The following is a 22,058-nucleotide window of genomic DNA, read 5'->3' on the forward strand; positions in this document are numbered from 1 at the left end:
TAAAGAGCATCCTACTAAAGAATGAATGGGTCAACCAGGAAATTAAAGAAGAATTAAAAAAAAAATTCATGGAAACAAATGAAAATGAAAACATAACTGCTCAAAAATTTTTGGGATGCAGCAAAGGTGGTCCTAAGAGGAAAGTATATAGCAATACAAGCCTTTCTCAAGAAACAAGAAAGGTCTCAAATACACAACCTAACCCTACACCTAAAGGAGCTGGAGAAAATTAAAACTAAAAAATAACAAATAAAGCTTAAATCCAGCAGAAGAGAAAAAATAAAGATCAGAGCAGAAATCAATGAAATAGAAACCAAAAGAGCAGTAGAACAGATCAACGAAACTAGGAGCTGCTTCCTTGAAAGAATTAATAAGATTGATAAACCCCTGGCCAGACTTATCAAAAAGAAAAGAGAAAGGACCCAAATAAATAAAATCATGAAGGAAAGAGGTGAGATCACAACCAACACCAAAGTAATACAATTATAAGAACATATTATGAGCAACTATATGCCAACAAATTAGACAATCTGAAAGAAATGGATGCATTCCTAGAGACGTATAAACTACCAAAACTGAACCAGGAAGAGAAGAAATAGAAAACCTGAAGAGACCCATAACCAGCAAGGAAATTGAAGCAGTAATCAAAAATCTCCCAACAAATAAGAGCCCATGGCCAGATGGCTTCCCAAGGGAATTCTACCAAACATTTAAAGAGGAATTAATACCTATTCTTCTGAAACTGTTCCAAAAAATAGAAATGGAAGGAACACTTCCAAACTCATTTTGTGAGGCCAGCATTACCTTGATCCCAAAACCAGACAAAGACCCCATCAAAAAGGATAATTACAGACAATATTCCTGATGAACATGGATGCAGAAATTCTCACCAAAATACTAGCCAATATGATCCAACAGTACATTAAAAGGATTATTCACCACGACCAAGTGGGAGTTATTCCTGGGCTGCAAGGTTGGTTCAACATCCACAAATCAATCAATGTGATACACTACATTAATAAAAGAAAGAACAAGAACCATACGATCCTCTCAATAGATGCAGAGAAAGCATTTGACAAAGTACAGCATCCTTTCTTGATCAAAACTCTTCAGAGTATAGGGATAGAGGGGACATACCTCAATATCATAAAAGCTATCTATGAAAAAGCCACAGCGAATATCATTCTCAATGGAGGAAACCTGAGAGCTTTTCTGCTAAGGTCAGGAACACGGCAGGGATATCCACTATCCCTGTTGCTGTTCAACATACTACTAGAAGTCCTAGCCTCAGCAATCAGACAACAAAAAGAAAAGACATCCGAATCGGCAGAGAAGAAGTCAAACTCTCACTCTTTGCAGATGATATGATACTTTATGTGGAAAACCCAAAAGACTCCACCCCAAAACTGCTAGGACTCATACAGGAATTCAGTAAAGTGGCAGGATATAAAATCAATGCACAGAAATCAGTTGCATTTCTATATACCAACAGCGAGACAGAAGAAAGAGAAATTAAGGAGTTGATCCCATTTACAGTTGCACCCAAAACCATAAGATACCTAGGAATAAATCTAACCAAAGAGGTGAAGAATCTGTACTCAGAAAATTATAGAGTACTCATGAAAGAAATTGAGGAAGACACAAAGAAATGGAAAAATGTTCCATGCTCATGGATTGGAGGAACAAATATTGTTAAAATGTCTATGCTACTTAGAGCAATCTACACATTCAATGCAATCCCTATGAAAATACCATCATCTTTTTTCACAGAAATGGAACAAATAATCCTAAAATTTGTATGGAACCAGAAAAGACCCCAAATAGCCAGAGGAATGTTGAAAAAGGAAAGCAAAGCTGGTGGCATCACAATTCCGGACTTCAAGCTCTATTACAAAGCTGTCATCATCAAGACAGTATGGTATTGGCACAAAAACAGACACATAGATCAGTGGAACAGATTAGAGAGCCCAGAAATGGACCCTCAATTCTATGGTCAGCTAATGTTTGACAAAGCAGGAAAGAATATCCAGTGGAAAAAAGACAGTCTCTTCAACAAATGGTGTTGGGAAAATTGGACAGCCACGTGCAGAAGGATGAAACTAGACCATTTCCTTACACCATACCCAAAAATAGACTCGAAATGGATGAAAGATCTAAATGTGAGACAGGAATCCTTGAGACTCAAAATCCTTGAGAACACAGGCAGCAACCTCTTTGACCTCAGCTGTAGCACCTTCTTCCTAGACACATCACCAAAGGCAAGGGAAGCAAGGGCAAAAATCAACTATTGGGACTTCATCAAGATAAAAAGCTTTTCACAGCAAAGGAAACAGTCAACAAAACCAAAAGACAACCGACAGAATGGGAGAAGATATTTGCAAATGACATCAGATAAAGGTCTAGTATCCAAAATCTATAAAGAACTTGTCAAACTCAACACGTAAGGAACAAATAATCCAATCAAGAAATGGGCAGAAGACATGAACAGACATTTCTGTGAAGAAGACATCCAAATAGCCGAAAGACACATGAAAAAGTACTCAACATCACTTGGCATCAGAGAAATACAAATCAAAACCACAATGAGATACCACCTCACACCAGTCAGAATGGCTAAAATTAACAAGTCAGGAAACGACAGATGTTGGCGAGGATGCGGAGAAAGGGGAACCCTCCTGCACTGTTGGTGGGAATGCAAGCTGGTGCAGCCACACTGGAGAACAGTATGGAGGTTCCTCAAAAAGTTGAAAATAGAGCTACCCTATGACCCAGCAATTGCACTACTGGGTACTTACCCCAAAGATACAAATGTAGGGATCCGAAGGGGCATGTGCACCCCCATGTTTATAGCAGCAATGTCCACAATAACCAAACTATGGAAAGAGCCTAGATGTCCATTGTCAGATGAATGGATAAAGAAGGTGTGGTGTATATATATAAAATGGAATATTATGCAGCCATCAAAAAATGAAATCTTGCCATTTGCAATGACATGGATGGAACTAGAGGATATTATGCTAAGCGAGATAAGTCAATCAGAGAAAGATAATTATCATATGATCTCACTGATATGTGGAGTTTGAGAAACAAGGCAGAGGATCATAGGGGAAGAGAGGAAAACATGAAACAAAACAAAACCAGAGAGGGAGACAAACCATAAGAGACTCTTAATCTCAGGAAACAAAGTGAGGGTTGCTGGAGGGGAGGGGGTGGGAGGGATGGGGTGGCTGGGTGATGGACAATGGGGAGAGTATGTGCTATGGTGAGCGCTGTGAATTTTGTAAGACTGATGAATCACAGACCTGTATCCCTGAAACAAATAATACAGTTTATGTTAATAAAAAAAATTAAAAAACAGCCTTATTAAACTGCAAAATATAATACAGAAAAATTGGCAGCAGAAAGGACAAGCATCATTCTGTAGAGACAGAAAGTAGATTTGAGGTTGCCTAGAGCTGGGGAGTCTGGGTGGAGAACGAAAATGGCTGCTAATGAGTAGAAGGTTTCTTTTTGGAGTAATACACATGTCCTGGAATTAAATAGTGATGCTGGTTGCACAACTACATGAATATAGTAAAGATTACTGAATTGTACACATTAAAATGGTGAATTTTATGGCATGGGAATTCTATCTCTTTAAACCTGTGTTTTTTACAAGAGGGACAAGCAAACAGTTAATGCCTTAACTACATAAAGAGCCTGTAGAGGTTGATAAAAATATCCAGTACATAAATGGATAAAAATAAATAGGCAATTCATGGTAGAGGAATAAAAGTAATAAAATTTTGGTAAAATATTTTTTTAATAAGCAAAGAAAGGTAGATTAAAATAATAATTAAATGTAACTTTGTGTAACATTTCAAAAAACACAGTTTTGTTTTGTTTTTTAAATGAGAATACCCAGGGGCGCCTGGGTGGCTCAGATGGTTGGGCGTCTGCCTTCGGCTCAGGTCATGGTCCCAGGGTCCTGGGATCGAGTCCTGCATCGGGCTCCCTGCTAGGCGGGGAGCCTCCTTCTCCCTCTGCCTCTGCCTCTCTCTCTCTCTCTGACTTTCATGAATAAATAAATAAAACATTTAAAATAAATAAATAAATGAGAGAATACCCAGTGCTGGCCGAGGCACACTTGATCACTCTTGGTAGGAAAACTAATGGGGACATTTTTGGAATGTAGCTTTGAAAATGTTTATGTCCTTGGAGCCAATTATTTCTCTTTGGGGAATCCACCCTAAAAGTGTAAGTAGGAGATGGGTGCCTAGCATAGTTCTGTCTAAAAGGTCTATGGAACTTTTTCCACACTGAATAATTACGCAGTTAGCTCTCAGGCCTGGGCATAGCTCCCAGTTGCAGAACCTAATGCCTTTCGCAGCAGGGCTCACATGTCCCTTCTCCAGGAAGCCCCACCCCCGCCCCACACCCTTTTTTTGACTCCCTCTCCCTATGCTCTCATTATTCCCAACTTGCAGTATCAACCACACTGTCTTGTAATCATTGGCCAATTCGTCTCTTTCTCTAGACAGATACTGTCCTATTATATTTGTATCACTTAGTAACAGTATCTGGCACATAATACACACTCTATTAATGGGTGAATGCATGAAATAATTCTTTCCGTTGCCTTTATTTAAAGATGTTTTCCAAACATTATGATTTATGCCATAGCTGCAAAGTACTTCTGTATATTCTTATATAACCGATTTGGGTTTTTTTTTTTTTACTCCTCCACCCCCTTTTTTTAAAGTAATCTCTACACCCATGTGGGGCTCGAACTCATGACCCTGAGATAAGAGTCGTGTCCTTCACTGACCGAGCCAGCCAGGCGCCCCCATCTCCATCTTTTTTTTTTTTTTTTAAAGATTTTATTTATTTATTTGACAGAGAGAGACACAGCGAGAGAGGGAACACAAGCAGGGGGAGTGGGAGAGGGAGAAGCCGTCTTCCTGCAGAGCAAGGAGCCCGATGCGGGGCTCGATCCCAGGACCCTGGGATCGTGACCTGAGCCGAAGGCAGATGCTTAACAACTGAGCCACCCAGGCACCCCCCCCAATCTCCGTCTTTTTAACTGAAGTAAAATTTGAAAGAAATCCCTTCTCTTTCTATCATCCTTATTATTATTACTTATAATGTTACTATTAAAGTGTTCAGTGTTATCACTGGACCACCTCAACTTATCTAGTGTAAAAGGGGTGCCATCTGGGGCAATAAATTCCCCCCATTCTCCCCCCCTTTTTTTAAATATTTATTTCAGAAAGAGAGAGAGTGCACAGGTGAGGGAGAGATAAGCTGAGGGAGAGGGAGAAACAGACTCCAATTCGATCGCAGGACCCTGAGATCATGACCTGAGCTGAAGGCAGCCACTTAACTGACTGAGCCACCCAGGCGCCCCTCCATCCTCCCTTAAAAAAGAAAGCTGTTAAAACAAAGTTGTCCACAATAAAAACTGTGTGTGCGAGAGAGAGAGAGAGAGTGTGATTCAAGGAATGGTGTACGAATGAGAGGGCACTAAAATGTTTGTGTTGATTTCAGGTGATTTTTTTAAAAAACTGCTTAACTGGGGTATAATTCATATACCATACAATATGCCCTTTTTAAGTGTAAAATACAGTAGCTGTTAGTATATTCACAGAGTTGTGCATCTATCACCACAATCAATTTTACAGTATCTTCATTATCTTAAAGATTCTCTCCCCTTCACTCCCCAGTGCTCCCATACCTCCCAAAGGTGATTTTTATTTCACCTTCTTCTTTTGCTTTTCACTAGTATTTGCATCTTTTACCGTGACCATGTATTATTTATACCACCAGGGGAAAAAAAAAAAGTCAGGTTCTTTTCATTGTGCAAGCAAATTTTTTAAAGGTTTCTCCTTTCCCCTCTATTTATGGGTGCCCTACTTAGCGCAGGGATTTTAACCTGAGGGCTGTGTGGACTCCTAGAGGGTCCATGAAAAGGTTTATAGGCGGAGTGTTTGTTTGTGTATGTGCCTTTATCAGGGGAGAAGGGGCTCTTTGGGTGAAATTTATAGTAGCTCTGCCTGGTTTCCATGTGAAACTACAGTTTAAGTCCTACACGTCACGGTTACTGATTTGACAACACTTTCTAAGCAAGTCCTAGCCTGGAGTGCCTGTCACAGAGATTTGCCTTCTCCTCTCATCAGGACTTGTGCTAGGCTTAACGCAGGAAAAAGGGAGCATTTCATTAGCGTCTGTGTCTTGCCTGTGTCACTGCTTGGTGCCCAAAGCACAGAGCAAGTCTCCTAGCCCTGAGACTCCAGAGAACATGAAAGATCAGCCCTGTCTTGTTGGAGCTGCAGGCCAGGTGACAACTCCCCGGGGAGCCTTTGGTTCCCTCAGAACGAGTGAGAACCTGACGCATCAGTCAGCTCTGCTGATTCTGCAACTTCTCTTCGAGTATGCTTGAGGTGAAATGCCAATAGAAAACTTCGGAAAAAATGAGTCTGCAGTTTAGTTAGTATTCCTGCTACTAGGACCACCCATCTTGGGTGTTAAGAGGTGTAAAGAGTTTTATTTTCTTACCAAGATTCAGCCAAAAGAGAACCACTCACTATTTTATGGGAAATCGGAAGTCCCTTTTTTCTTTTTACCAGTAAATGTTTTGATATCATAAAGAGAATGTTGGGGCGCCTGGGTGGCTTGGTTAAGCGTCTGCCTTTGGCTTGGGCCATGTTCCCAGGGTCCTGGGATCGAGTCCCGCATCGAGCTCCCTGCTTCTCCCTCTCCCTCTGCTGCTCCCCCTGCTTATGCTCTCTCGAACTCTTTCTCTCTCTCTTTCAAATAAATAAACAAAATCTTTAAAAAAAATAAGGAGAATGTTAATGTCCTTTTTTACTCTTGGAAAGCTACATAAAGAGAATTAAATGAATGACATCCTGCTTCTTTAGTTCTCACCCTGGAACAGCTGAAATGTGGGTTTCTCAGAATGCGCAGGGCAGTGATTACCCTGAAAGCAGAGGTAATTGCTGTTTTCCTGTCCTTCCTTCCTCACTTCTGCCTTCAGCCAGTATGCAGGCAGCTTTGTTCGAGTTTCTGCACATACAACAGAACCCTTGATGGTGGTGGCGTTCTTGCGGCTCCGTTTTCCTCAGCTCTGTCGCCCACAGGTGTTTAATAGAGGCAGCCCTGACAAGGTGGACTCTAAGCTTTTGGGGGCTGTTTTGAATTTTGTTTATTTATTTATTTGTTATCTCGCAGAATATGAGATTTAGGGGGCTTGCAGTGTCAAGTAGAGTGGAGGTGTTTGGGGATCATTGGTTAAAAACTGGAACTCCTGAAAATCCAAGTTCTCAATTTCCTTTTGTACGGCTTCTCTGTTACCACTAATGTCAGCAGCATCTCAAGTTAGAATCATTTGTGAATTTCATTAACATCACTCACCTCCCTTTGTGACAGGCTAAATAAAGATACCAGGTAGGAATGAAGCAGTCCCTATGAAGCCCCACTAGACAAACTATAGTCTAGAGAATTCAGGCCTTTCTCTTATGGGATGCAGTGTGCGGAGTGCCTCTTCTTCCTCCGACCTTGGAGTTCAGTAAAACATAGATTTTATGGAGTAAGGCTGAGAGCATGTACTTGAAAATGTAAGGTTCGCTACCTTTGGGGTTAGGATTTTCAAAGCTAGTATTATTCCAGCAGTTACTTTCTCCCTGGCACTGCTGCAGGGGGCCCGTGGCGTAGCCGAGTGCAGGTTTGCAGTTCTGCTCTGCCATGTGCCAAATATCTTGGGTCATATTTTTCACCCATCTGTTCCTCAACTTCTCCCTTCATAAAATTAAGAATAATAATAATATCTACCTCAAAGGATTGTTGGGAGCATTAAATGGACGAATGCATGTAAAAGTGCTTAGAATGGCCTGGCATGTTGAAAACATTCAGTATATATTTGGAATCTGTCTTTGCTATTAGGTGTTTGTTTATTGTAATAATATTTTGTGATCCAAATGGCTTCCAGCAAGTATAGTTAACTATGAGCAAATATAGATGCACTCCTTTTAACATTTCCCCTCCAAAATGGGAAGTAGAAAACAACTTAAGCAAAATACATTGGCATTATTTTAGTGTTTGAATGTATTATTATTATTTAAAGATTTATTTATTTATTTGAGAGAGAGAAAGAGAGAGTGAGAGCACAGGGTGATGTAGGGGTAGAGGGAGAATCTTAAGCAGACCCTGCCCTGAGCCCAACGTGGGGCTCGATCTCATGACCCTGAGATCACAACCTGAGCCGGACGCTTAACTGACTACACCACCCAGGTGCCCCTCGAATGTAATATTTAGATCCTGACTTAAAGAGGTAGACTCTAGGTATGGTTCTCACAAATCTTTAGCTGTTGACCGTGATAGTTTATTAGTCTAACCCTGTTTTTTCTTCAGGCCTGGGTAACACTCACTCATGTTGAATCTTTATAAATTTGTTGGGGCTCGTCCACACTTAGCACAGCTCTGGAGCTGTAGAGAAACTTAACATCGAATTGGCATCCAGACGTTGTCATTTACTCTAATTACAAAGACAGACCAGCCGTCCAGTTAAATTCTCCACACTTCCTTGATTTAATAACCAACTTCCCCAGTTTGTGCAAATTCCTGGATTCTTGGAGCTGAAATTATTGTTGGCTTTCATCATAATGAAAGATCTCAAAAGTAACAACTGAAGTACCCTGCTAAGGGTATTTTCCTTCTCTCCAGGTTTTAGCCTTTTGTATCTTTCTGTCAGAGAGCTGCAAGAGAGGACAGGCACAGATCGGTGAGGGTCTTTTCGTAATCCTTTCTGTAAAAGGAAAGTTCTGTGCCTGACCTCTTCTCTTACCCATTATTGTTCTTTCACTGGGCTTCCTCTATAGGTTAATATGCTTTTTATATTCTTTCTAGTTTTTAAAATAAACTTACTTTTATTAATTACTTTGAACGTAGTTTGTAATGAGTCAAAAAGCTTATCTCCTGCCCTGCTTCTTCCCCCTCACAGTTCGAGTCCCCAAAGATAACCATTCCTTTTCCACCCCTTTTTAAGTAGTTTCTTTTAGTGATTACCTTCCCATTTATAAATAAAATGCTCACACATATTTTTTTTTTAAGATTTTATTTATTTATTTGACAGAGACACAGTGAGAGAGGGAACACAAGCAGGGGGAGTGGGAGAGGGAGAAGCAGGCTTCCCGTGGAGCAGGGAGCCCGATGCGGGGCTCGATCCCAGGACCCTGGGATCATGACCTGAGCTGAAGGCAGGTGCTTAACGACTGAGCCACCCAGGCGCCCCTCTTTTAAAGATTTTATTTTTAAGTAATCTCTACACCAACATGGGGCTCGAACCTACAACCCTGAGATCAAGAGTCATATGCTCCACTGACTGAGCCAGCCAGGCATCCCATATTTCTCTTGATTTAAAAAACTTTGGGCATTATCTACTCATTTTCCATATGTTGGATGAGGATTTAACGCATGCACACATGTACACACATGCACACGCATGTCCCTCCCCTCCTGCTGCTGGCACATCACGATTTTTGGCTACATCTTTGGGCTGTATTTACTGTTGACTATTTGGGTATTCTTCATTGCTGAGCCTAGTTCAGTCTTCCTTTGACACCTATCCCATTCTCTTTATTCTTGTTTATGGGTTTATACCCTTTTTGTCACTTAGTAGGATTTCAGGAGGAAGAGAATACAAACGTTTGTGGTCATTCTACAACACTTGATTGCAAATTCTTTTTACACTCTTGTCTCTAAAAGAAGCTGGTCTATTTTAAAAGACCATGTCCCTTATCACAGACTTTTTAAACTTATATTTGTAAAATTTATATTTGATAGATTAAATATATCACATGGTTCAAAGTTCAAAAGGTACAAAAAGATACAGAATAAAAACTTTCTTCTCTCATATCTTTCCCCATTTCCCTCCCCAGAAACAACCAATATCACGAGTTTCTTGTGTATCCTTCCAGAAATATTTTATGAGTGTATATTTCCCTTTTGTACAGAAATGGTTGAATTCTATACACATTGTTTTGCACTTTGCTTTTTACCTAACAGTAGATCTTAGAATTTATTCCATAACAGTTCTTAAAAAGCTTTTTTATTTTTTTATGGATGCATTGTATCCCGTTATATGAGTGACCACAACTTAATCAGTTCTCTATTGATGAATATTTAATTTGTTTCCAGTCTTTTCTTTATCAATCGTACTACAGTGATGATTTTGTACATAAGTAATTTTCTATTTGTGCTAGTATATCTGCTAGGACAAATTCCTAGAGTTTCTGGCTTAACACAGAACTTAGAATTTTAGACGTAATATATTTTCTTACACATGTTAGACAGGTTCTGTGAAATGTGAAGTACTTGACTTTTTTTTTCCCATTCAGATAACAAATCCTTTTCTCCCTCTGTCCACCTTCACCCTACAGGGGCAACCAAAATAGATTTGAATACAAAAGGAAGCTGACATTTTGCTTCTGGCACTGGATTTCCCTTTATATTTAAGATGAGCTATGTTATTTTTTCCCTTTTTCTTCTATTCTAGAAACCTAAACGGGTAGATATGAAATAGCTTTTATGGTTTTTTTTAATAATAACTTTTTGGGATATAATTTATATACCATACAATTCACTCATTTAAAGTGTACAATTCAGTGCTTTTAGTATATTCACAGAGTGTGTACCCATTACCACAATCAATTTTGGAAGGTTTTTATTGCTCCAGAAAGAAACTCCACATCTATTAGCAGTCACTCCCTATTTCCCCCTACCTCCTGCAGCCCTAGGTAACCACTAAATCTACTTTCTGTCTCTTCTGATTTGCCTATTCTGGGCATTTCATGTAAATGGAAGCACACAATATGTGGGGTTTTGTGTATCTTACAGTTTTGTCAGCAGAAATACCTGAGAAGTTTGAGGGAGTAGGTGGTTTTCCAGGTTGATGTGGGTAATTTGGGAGGTAGGTTGTTATGTGCCCAGGAGAATGAGGCAGGTTAGTTTTAAAGTGGAGATTGGCTTAGCAGGTTCTTAGGATAGAACCAGTCAGCAAAGACATTTAAACTATCCTACAATGCAAGAGTGTTGTATAAGGTAAGACTATACCTAGGCTCCTTTTACTTCTGGAGGTCTGCAGAATCACTGAACACCTTGCTGAGGAATCGTCTTGAAGTCAACACTGTTGGGATTAGAATATATTTCCGGCTTTGCAAGGAAAGTCTTTTGGGGAGATAAATGGTGGCTTCACAAAGTTGTCTCTCTCTATTTTGTTGCATAATGTACTTTCATTAATATTTTTTCACTTGAGTTAATTTGCCTATATCCTATGCTTTGCCTGAAAATACAGATCAGAATGTTTTCATGAACCCTGGCCATTTTAGGTTCACCTTTATCTTCTATGTAACTTATCTGTTAGGCCACATCTTGAAATACGTAGTCATTTTCCTGCGATCAGAGCAGGAGCAGGTATTTCTCACACGGTCATTTGGTTCTTTTTGCCAAAGGGATTGATGTGTTGTGTTTCCTTGAAGCCTGTGCTGACCCAGAAATTACCCCATTTTTAAATTACAAAGGAATTATCAAGTGCGAGGGACCAAGGGTCATGTAAAGGTTATGGCTGTGCTTCCTCAGTTGTCAAAATTCAGAGAGTTTTTCAAATAAGAAACAAAAACAGCCACACAGAATTTCATCCCTTTAATTGTTATGCAGTCTTAACCATCATGTAAGCAGTCTCACAGCTGCTTGCTCTAAGAGTAAGGAGGGAGCTGCCCTTGTCCTCTAGGGATTTATAAACTCCTAGGTAGCAGCTGTATCCTAGAAGGTAAAACTCAAACAGTCAGAGGGCCATTTGGCAGCAGTTTGGGAAAAAGGCCATCAAGAAGATAAACAATTGCTATCATGGGACTGTGGGAAGCAAGGAAACTGGGCTTTGCTATTGGCAACCTTTTAATGCAAGAGTGGAAGAATTTAAAGCTCCCTAGTGGAATTAAAAGTTTGGCATTATAGGAAAAGTACGTAAGTAAGTAAATAAATAAAAATTTCAAAAAATTTTTTTAATCTGAAGAAGGATGTGTTAGGATTCCTTTGGATGAAAAAAATCAAACTGGCATACACATAAAAGGATATTTATTGATTTATGTATGCAGAGAGTCTAGTGGATGGAAATACTGTTGGATCCAGAGGCTCAAAGTGTGACATCAGGTCTCTTCCTTTTCTCCTTTCCTCTCTTGGCTTGACCCTCTTCTGTGTTGGCTTTATTTTTGGGTGTGTTTTCTCCACATAATGGCCACAGGCAGCTCCAGGCTAGTAACTTCAACAGTGGGGGCAGGGAAAAAGAGCTTATCTTTCCCAGTAGTTCCAATGTGGGCTCCAGAATTGAGTCTCATTGCCCAGTCCTGAGCCCATCATTGTGTGGGCATAGGTTGGAATGTCCTAACTGGCCTGCCTGGGATGTGAGTTTACACATGGAGGGAGAGAAAGTGGGTAGTTAGCTCCACTCAAACCACAGAGACTAAGGATAGGAAAGGGATAGTTCCCAAAGGACCACGAGGTTTTGCTAGCAGAAGACAGAGTAGATGCTGTGTGCAACCAAAATGTATGTCTGCTACAGAAAGGAAATCAAGAGCTCATTTGGTTTTGAAGTATATAGCAGGATATATTGTGAGAAGTAAATAAGTATTTTCTGCTAAAGATTAATGAGAGAAAATAGGCATAAGTGATAGTAGGAGGGACTTAGAAATAAATGTTTTTCAGAAAAGCTAGATATAGATCAAAGTTTTATAAACCAAATCCCATTTGCCCACCGATTTCCATTATAAAGTCACAACTATATTCCTAAAAGGAGACAAATTTACCAGATTTCTGACTTGGGAACTTCTGATGAAAAGTAGTTATGATTGCCATAGATCTATGATGTATACCAGGCCTTTTTATCAGTGATACAATGGCTGCCAGAACTGCAGTTACCAGCTACCAGTTCACTTCTGCTTTGCACTCTTTGGAAGATTTGGAAGCTGTTTCCTTTCTCTCCCTTAGTAAACAATTTATCTTTCTCTTAGCCACAGATATTTTCCCCTATGCTAAAATATCTTTAACTCCACCTTGGACCTCCAAGAACTTCCCCATCGTTTTGCATAATAGAGCTAACTACAAATGCACTGTCATACTGTGCCAACAGGGAAACTGTCTAATTCAGGTTCTGCCACAGCCTGAAACTTCCTGAAGAGAAGAGCTTCTGCTTGTGTAAAATTGGAGGCCACATAAAGGAAGATGTGGTTAGGACCACATGCAGGGACTTCCCAGGCTTTTTGGAAGCAATGAAAAGATAGGGGTGGAGAAGGCAAAAAAGAGGCAGACAGGTGCAGCCCTCAGCAGGTGCACTGCCTTTGTGTATATCTGATTTAAATAAGAGAATGGAATCACAACCTATAACATAGAAAATAAGGGCACCTGAGTGGCTCAGTTGGTTAAACGGCCGACTCTTGTTATCAGCTCAGATCATGATCTCGGGGTCCTGGGATCCAGCCCAGCGTCCATCCGGCTCTGCACTCAGCAGGGAGTCTGCTTCAGGATTCTCGCTCTCCCTCTGCCCCTCTTCTCTCTCTCTCAAATAAAAAAATAAATCTTTTTTTTAAAAAAGGAAATAGTATGTAGACTTTGCCTGCATGAATATCAAATTAAAATGGAAGATTGGTAAACTCAGATGAAAAATGATTAAGGATTTCTTAAGCATTTCTATTACTCCTTACCCGTCTTCTCTTTCTTAATTCCTGAAATTTATATCAGGACCATATCTTTGAACCTTTTATTAATTCATTCAACAAATAGTTACTGAGCACCTGACATGTGCTGGCACTCTTCTAGACATTGAGGCTACAACAGAGAACAACAACAACAACAAAAATCCTTGACTTTGTAAAGCTTACATTCTAAGCAGGAGAGCAGTCAATAAACAAACAGATACTGTATATAACATGCCAGGTGCTAAGAAGAAAAGTGAAGCAGGGCGAGGGGGATAAAGAGTGGTAGGGGAAGGAGGCTGCCATGTTATATGTGATAAGTATGATATTTGAACAGAGACACCATGGGGTTTGGGGAGCAAGCCGTAAGGCTACCTGGAAGAGGAGCAGCCTAGGCAGAGAGGATACCAGGGGAAGACCATGGGCCCGGAGCAGCTTGGTCTACTCTAAGAACAGTGAGTAGGCCAGAGTGGCTGAGGACAGTAAAAGATGGTAAAAGTGAGGTCGGAGAGTGAACAAAGGCAGGTGGGGGTGGGGGGTTGCTCATATTCAGGGGAGAAGGGAAACCACTAAGGGCTTTGGGCAGAAGAATGATGGGGCCTGACTTGTTTTAACCAGATGGTTCCAGCTGCAGTGAGGGTATAGGGTAAAAGCAGAGAGACCAATTGAGGAAAAAAAGAAAAGCAGCAGGCCACAAATGATGGACCAGAGTAGTTGAGGTAGAGGTGATACAAAGAAGCATTTTCCTCCTGAATATATTTTGAGACCTGTATTTCCTTCCTTTGTTTTTCTTTTCTTCTTCCTTACTATTCTTTAGAAGTCTATAACGTTTTCCATTCAAGTAACAGAACTTGTATTAATATAGTTTTGAGACCAGGGGCTTTATTTCTGATCCTATCTTGGGTCATATCTCCCCTCCTCTCTCCACCCCTGTGAAGTTTGCCTAGTATGGGGCGGGGCTCAGATAGGGTTACCCATCTAGGAGATACAGGCATGATGGCAGAGGGATCAGCACGTACAGCAGTCCCCACTTACCTGCACTTCTGCTTCCCACGGTTTCAGTTACCTGCGGTCACCTGTGGTCTGGAAGCAGATAAACCTCCTTCTGACTAATCCTCAGAAGGTCAGTGGTAACCTGTCACAATGCCTGCGTCTTTTACCTCACTTTATCTCATCACGTAGGCATTTTATTATCTCACTTCTTCACAAGAAGAAGGGTGTGTGGAGTACAATAAGATATTTTGAGAGAGAGAGACCCCATTCACATAACACTTATTACAGTATATTGGTATAATTGTTCTATTTTATTATTAGTTATTATTGTTAACTTCTTACATTGCCTAATTTATAAATTGAACTTTATCAAAGGTAAGTATGTATGGGAAGAAACATAGAATATAGATTGTTTGGAGCTATCTGCAATTTCATGCATCCACTGGGGGTCTTGGAACCTATTCCCTCCAGATAAGGGTGGGGGGGGGACTACTCCCATACTTGGAATATGGACTCAAGAGCAGGACCTTCCCCATTTCTGATCAGGGAACTCAGCCATAAATAATCATGGGTCTCCTACTGATCACGCCCAGAATGCTCTGAAGATACTTCCTTGTGGAAATTACTCTCCTCGTTGACAGTTTTACAGAGAATACTCATATTGGAACAGAGAACTGCAGCAGAGACAGGATATTCGACTGATATGCTGGCAGGGATGATGCTAGTCAGAGAACCTTAGAGTCTCAGACTTGGAGGGCTCCCTAGAGGGTATTTAATCTAGTCTTCTCCTGCTGCTGTGTGAATCCCTGCCACAATATGTAATCATCTAGCCTCTGCTTTTAGACTCTAGAATCCATAAATCATAGAATGTCAGTGCTGGAAGTGATCTTAGAGATCATATAGGACTGAGACCAGAAGAATCCAGGCGTCTGAACTCCCAGACTCATGTTCTTTGCACTCACTGTGTTGTCATCCAAATAAAGGGCAGCCCTTCCTGGTAGAATTGCAGAGGTGGGTTTAAGTGTCTCAGTGTTGATCCCATCACAGGCTGTCTGGGTTTATTTGCCTTCCAATTTTAAATCATAATCCTTTCTTTTTATTTTTAACCCCAGGGGTTGCCCTGCTCTCAGATGCATACCCTGAGAAAATCTTGCTTGGCTTGTTGGCTCAGTATGACAGTGATGAAGACAAGCACACACCGGAGACCAGAATGAAAGTCGGGGAAGTCCTGATGCGAACTGTCAGAGCATTAGGTGAGTTTTCCATCGTCTGGAAAAGGGGGCAGTATGGCTTTGGAACCAAAGTCTGTGTACGTTGGAGGTTTCTTATGCTCGCACAGTGAGGACTGTTTTGGGGCTGAGATGAACTACACCCGCCAAGGGCTTGGCAGCAATAGTGCCCATTTTCCTACCACTGCTTGGTCTCCTCTCCTGAGCTATGTTGGGACCTGATTTTCATTGGAGCTGGAATGGGAAGTTTCACACTTGCTGAGCAGCAGCAAGCATAAAAAGAAGAGGAATGTCAGACAGGGAAGGAATAGCACTAGCTCTTGTTGAATGGCTACTGTTTGCCAGGTTGTCTGCAAATATAATCTCATCTAATTTTCCCAATAAATCCTATAGAGAGGCTGTTGTTAGACCCATTTATAGGTGAGGAAATTGTGGTACGGAGACCTTTAGCAGTTTGTCCAGGACTCATTCAGCTGGTAAATAAAGTGGTGCTAAGAATTGAACCCACCAACTCAAAGGAAATTGCTCCAGACTACATAAGCTGAGAGTAGTAAGAGCATGAGCTCTTGAGTCACAGTGCCTGGGTTCAAATCCCAAACTGCTGCTTGTTGGCTCTGTGACCATGGGAACATTTCTTAACCTCTTGGTGCCTCAGTGTCCTAGTGTATAATGTGAAGATATTAATAGCACTTACGTCATAGGGCTATTGTAAGGATTAAATAAGGTAATATTTAGTGTTTGGCATACAGTATAGGCTCAATAAATTTTTATTTTTGCTAAGAAGAAAGATTGCTTTCTTATTTTTAATTTTTTTAAGATTTTGTTTATTTGAGAGAGCACGAGCACACAAGCAGGGGGAGGGGCAGAAGGAGAGGGAGAAGCAGACTCCCCACTGAGCGGGGAGGCTGATGTGGGTGGGGCTCGGTCCCAGGACCCTGAGATCATGACCTGAGCTGAAGTCAGACGCCCAACCAACGGAGCCATCCAGGAGCCCCGAAAGATTGCACTTTTTTTTTTTAAAGAAATGAAATACTTTACTATTGAGTGCCCTTAAGGGACTAGAAGATGAGATATGGGAGAGTAAGGACAAAGAAAACAATTGTTCACTCTAAAGGTAGGGGTTAAATTAAGATATACTAATGAATTTCTCCATAAGCCAATAAATATACTTTTGATATTTTTATATCGAGCTGTATAACATAGAATTAGGAGGGGTTTCTTTAACTTGCATTACGTAAACTTAGCCATGGACTGCTATACTGAGTATAGATAGCTTGAAGCCTTGAAATAAGGCAAACCAGTCATTTAAGTGTGGACCAGTGGTATACAGTATCCATTTAGTAATTCCATCATGTATCCAATAGCGTGTGACCTAAGGCAGAAAAAGAAGTGATCTCAGCTTCAGTTTGGCTAATTTGTCTGCAATGAAGAAATCACACTGAATTTTTCTTTCACCAGCATTCAAAGGATTTACAAAGATTCTGCCTAACCATGCATCATTTCTTTGGACATAGCCCTGAATTTTCCTAATTTCTGGGTGTCCCTCCTGGCTAAAGAAGAGGACCTAGATCTCTAACCACTTAAATTTTTTTATTAGTGAAAGAAGAATACCATGAGAGTGAAATTTTTTAAAAAATGTTTTCCACTCTTTAAAGAAAGACCAACTTTCTGTATTTGCCTTAGTCCTAAATATGAGCCTGAAAACATACCAGACAAGTGCACCATTACAAGAAATCATTCTCTCACAGGAGGTGTGAATTTTAAGCTTAAAGTATTGCAGGGTCAAGTGCAATCTCCGACTTCTATTTGCATGTATCATTGGGATTATCAGAGCCAAGAAGGAATGTATGCCATACACAGAGTACATCAGCATAACATGTATTTTTTCTCTGTAACTTCTGGTAAACCTCTACCATTGGGATGATGAACACTGAAAATACACATTTCTCAGTCTCTACTGGCCAGGGGTAGAGGTGGAGATGAAGGACTGGGTTGAGTGGGAGAGGGGCCTGACTCCTCCTTACATGTTCCTAGAATTAGCCCAATTTCCAAAACAGTCTTTTGGCATTTCAAAGGAAACTCCATCAATTCTCAAAGTTCTAATGTTTCTGTAGCCTACTCTTCCAAGGAGCCAGCCATAAGACATTGCCTTAGCTTTAACTGCTAATCTCTAATTCATATTACCAGCTTGTCCAAGTGCGTAGATGAGGTGGCTTGTTGAAATCCTTTACGTGAAATTAAAGCCCATTTTTACAACACAGCCAGTATTCTTAGTTTACTAGTGATGTGGAAATCCTTGTGAACAGCTACTCTGTAAGACTTCCCTAAAAAGTACCCTCGTTTTATTGGCCCAGGCCTTGCTCTCTCCCCACCCCAGCTCTTCTTGGCAGCAGGGGGAGCCCCACAGAACAAGGCCCACAGGTGGGAGCCGGGCGCAGGACACAGAAAGCTCCTTTTGGCGTCATGTCTGGTTCCCTAACCATGCCTGCTTGTCGTCCTACCACTAGACAGTGGTGAAAAGCAGGAGCTTTACTTCTTTCCATTTTTAAAAACTAAGCTATCACATACACACAACGACGTATATAAAGTACACTCACGTCAATATAGAAAACTTCTGGTAACCCATAAAGTCTCCTTTTGTCCCTTCCTAGTCTATACCTGCCCCAGAGGTAAGCACTATTGTAACTTTTTACCACCATCAATTTCTTTTGATTGTTCTTGAACCTCATTTTAATGGAATTAAATCTCCATATTTAAGGCATGCTAATAGATCTAGACACATGGGTAAATTCAGGTCCAATCTGGGGGATTAAGAATACTTCATAGGCATGATGTATACTGTCTTTCCTGTTGTGTCACAATAGGAGGCACAGAATGTCTGGTTTTCTCACTTTACTGATGTTGAGATTGATTAGTGGTGTTTCCGGGCAGGTACATCTGTTAAAACTTCCGCATCAACCTTCCTCCTCGTGCTTTTAAGTAACTTTTGATAATTGTAGCCTAGATCCATTATTTCATAGGGGTTATATTTTTTTACACATTAAGAAATGGGTACAGAGAGGGTTACTAATTTGCCTAATGTCACACAGCTAATTATGGTGGATCCAGAATTTGAATCCAGACAGTCTGATTCCAGACCTAGTCTCTTACCCAAAACACCCTTGCATCCTGAACATTCTCCCATGTCATTAAGCATCTTTTTCCTGTCATTAACCTGGACATTTTCCACATCCTCTATAATTTTTAATGATTACATGATATACCATTTGAATGTACCATAATTTTTTCAGCTGACCAACTTACAGGTTGTTCCAAGTTTTTGCTATTATGAATTACATTAAGATGAATATTCTTGTAGCTAAACTTTGTGCAGATTCATGATCATTTCCAAGGAAGAATTTCTAAAAGAAGGATTTGTTAAAAGTATGTGCATATTTTGTTTTTATTTATTTTTAAAGATTTTATTTATTTCAGAGAGGGAGAGAAAGAGAACAAGCATGAGTAGGGGAAGGGGGAGAAGGAGAGGGAGAAGCAGACTCCCCACCGAGCAGAGAGCCTGATGCGGGACTCGATCCCAGGGTGCTGGGATTATGACCTGAGCCGAAGGCAGACGCTTGACTGACTGAGCCACCCAGGCTCCCCAAAAACGTGTATACTTTTAAAGATATTTATTGCTAATTTGTCTTCCAGGGAGACTGTGCCCGTTTATTTATTTATTTATTTAAAATTTTAATTTGAGTATAGTTGACATACAATGTCACATTAGTTTCAAGTGTACAACATAGTGATTTGACAAGTTTATACATTAATCTGTGCTCACCACAAGTGTAACTACCATCTGTCACCATATAACGCTATTACAGTATCATTGACTATATTCCTTATGCTGTGCCTTTTGTTCTTGTGATTTACTCATTCCGTAACTGGAAGCCTGTACCTCCCACTCTCCTTCCCCCGTTTTGCCCATCCCCCTGAGATTGTGCCAGCCTCAATTTCAGTGTTTGAGAATATTTGTCTGTACCCTCATCAGTACTATATATGCTATGTATTACCATTTTTTATCAAACACATGTATATAAAGAAATGCTATCTTGTTTTGATTTCCATTAATTCATTTGATAAGGTTAAACATTTTTCATGCATTTATTGGCTAAATTGTATGTGTGTGAATTGTCTGGTCCTGTTCTTTCTCCTTTCTTTTTTTTTTTTTAAGATTTTATCTATTTATTTGACAGAGAGAGATAGAGCACAAGCAGGGGGAGTGGGAGAGGGAGGAGAAACACGCTCCTCGTTGAGCAAGGAGCCTCACATGGGGCTCGATCCCAGGACCCTGGGATCATGACCTGAGCTGAAAGCAGACGCTTAACTGACTGAGCCACCCAGGCACCCCTCTCCATTTTTCTATTGGGATATTGATTTTGTTATTTGATTTATAAAAGCTTTATCTATTTAAAAATCATGAACCATTGAAATTTATGTTGTTACTATTTTCTTGGGGTTGTGTACATTTTAGTTTTGTTCATATTTTCTGTTTCATTTTGTTTTTGAAACACAAGTTTTTTATTTTGATGTAGGCAAATCTTTTTCTGATGGTTTCTCTTTCATATAGAAAGGCTTTCTCAAACCAAGAGCGTATAAATATTAATCTATATATTTTAATTTCTACTTTTCTTTTCTTTTTTTTTAAAGATTTTATTTATTTATTTATTTGACAGAGAGAGACACAGCGAGAGAGAGAACACAAGCGGGGGGAGTGGGAGAGGGAGAAGCAGGCTTCCCACGGAGCAGGGAGCCCGATGCGGGGCTCGATCCCAGGACCCTGGGATCATGACCTGAGCTGAAGGCAGACGCTTAACGACTGAGCCACCCAGGCGCCCCTAATTTCTACTTTTCAATGTAGAAAATATTGTGGAAAGATTTTGGTTTAGTTTCTTTTATTTAAGGAACTATTTGGTTTTTTATTGTACTTTTAGAAATTGAATCTTAACACATTACAAAATTACCAATCACTCCAAATGTTTCTCCATATGTTTCCTCCTATATGGCCCAATGTTGATGTTGACAATAACCTGGGGACCATTATACGTCAATGCATTTTTTAAAACTTCTTTTAAAAATATAACAGTGAATTACTGTGCCCAAGATAATGAATTGGTAATTGGGACATTACTTGAAAAGTAGAATTAAAGCAAAGGGAATTGGATACATATGTGAGGGTATTTCCTTCTGAGACTGCCCTGAGCATTATTCCGGATCTGATGTAGACTACACAGCTTTCTCACATATGCCAGATGCCATATCTGCTTTCTCTTCAGCAGGGCTGAACAAACATTACCCCGTTCTTCTTTGTTCTTTAGATTAGTGATTTTCAAATAGGGGAGTAGGGGAAGACTTCTGCCCCCTAGGAGACATTGGCAATATCTGGAGACATTTTTTTTTTAAGATTTTATTTTATTTTTTTTTATTTGTCAGAGAGAGAGAGAGAGCACAAGCAGGGGGAGCGGCAGGCAGAGGGAGAAGCAGGCTCCCTGCTGAGTGGGGAGCCCGATGCAGGACTTGATCCCGGGACCCTGGGATCATGACCCGAGCTGAAGGCAGCTGCTTAACCAACTGAGCCACCCAGGCGTCCCTCCGGAGACATTTTTAATTACTACAACTGGGGGCATGGGGATGTTACTGGCATTTAATGGGTATAAGCCAGGGATGCTCCTAAACATCCAGCAATGTATAGGACAGCCCCTTACAATGAAGAACAATCTGGCCCAGAATCTCATTAGGGCCCCTTGTTGATACACCCTGTTGTAGAGCTCATGTGGACCAATCTGTTTCTGCTTTATAACATTACTCATATGTGCTAGTTAGATCCAGGACTGCCACATACAATTATGCAGGTTGTTCACAGCCCCCTAAAAATTCCAAAAGGCATTATTGTATGAGTGGTGTACCCTGGAGTTGTGCAGTACTCAACCTGCGCAGTCATCCTGGTGGCCTTGATTAAATTCTAGCCTATCCCCTGTCTCTGTTACATTTTAGGTTGCCATCTCACTAAAAAGTTATTCATTCCTTTCTGTAATGTATTTATACATCCTTTCAGATGTGGAAGCTTCTGCACATG

At 40.4% G+C, this 22,058-nt stretch overlaps 1 protein-coding gene across 1 annotated transcript in view; it reads left to right on the forward strand.

The window, feature by feature from the left end:
* Positions 1–22,058, forward strand: part of TANGO6 (transport and golgi organization 6 homolog) — a 186,763-nt gene that overhangs the window by 88,998 nt on the left and 75,707 nt on the right. Inside the window, exon 15 of the mRNA XM_032424246.1 lies at positions 15,827–15,967. Coding sequence (XP_032280137.1) covers positions 15,827–15,967 — 141 coding nt within the window. The remainder of the gene's footprint in view (positions 1–15,826; positions 15,968–22,058) is intronic.

The sequence above is a fragment of the Phoca vitulina genome, unplaced genomic scaffold (genome assembly GCF_004348235.1).
Source record: "Phoca vitulina isolate PV1807 unplaced genomic scaffold, GSC_HSeal_1.0 scaffold30, whole genome shotgun sequence".
Lineage (NCBI taxonomy): Eukaryota > Metazoa > Chordata > Mammalia > Carnivora > Phocidae > Phoca > Phoca vitulina.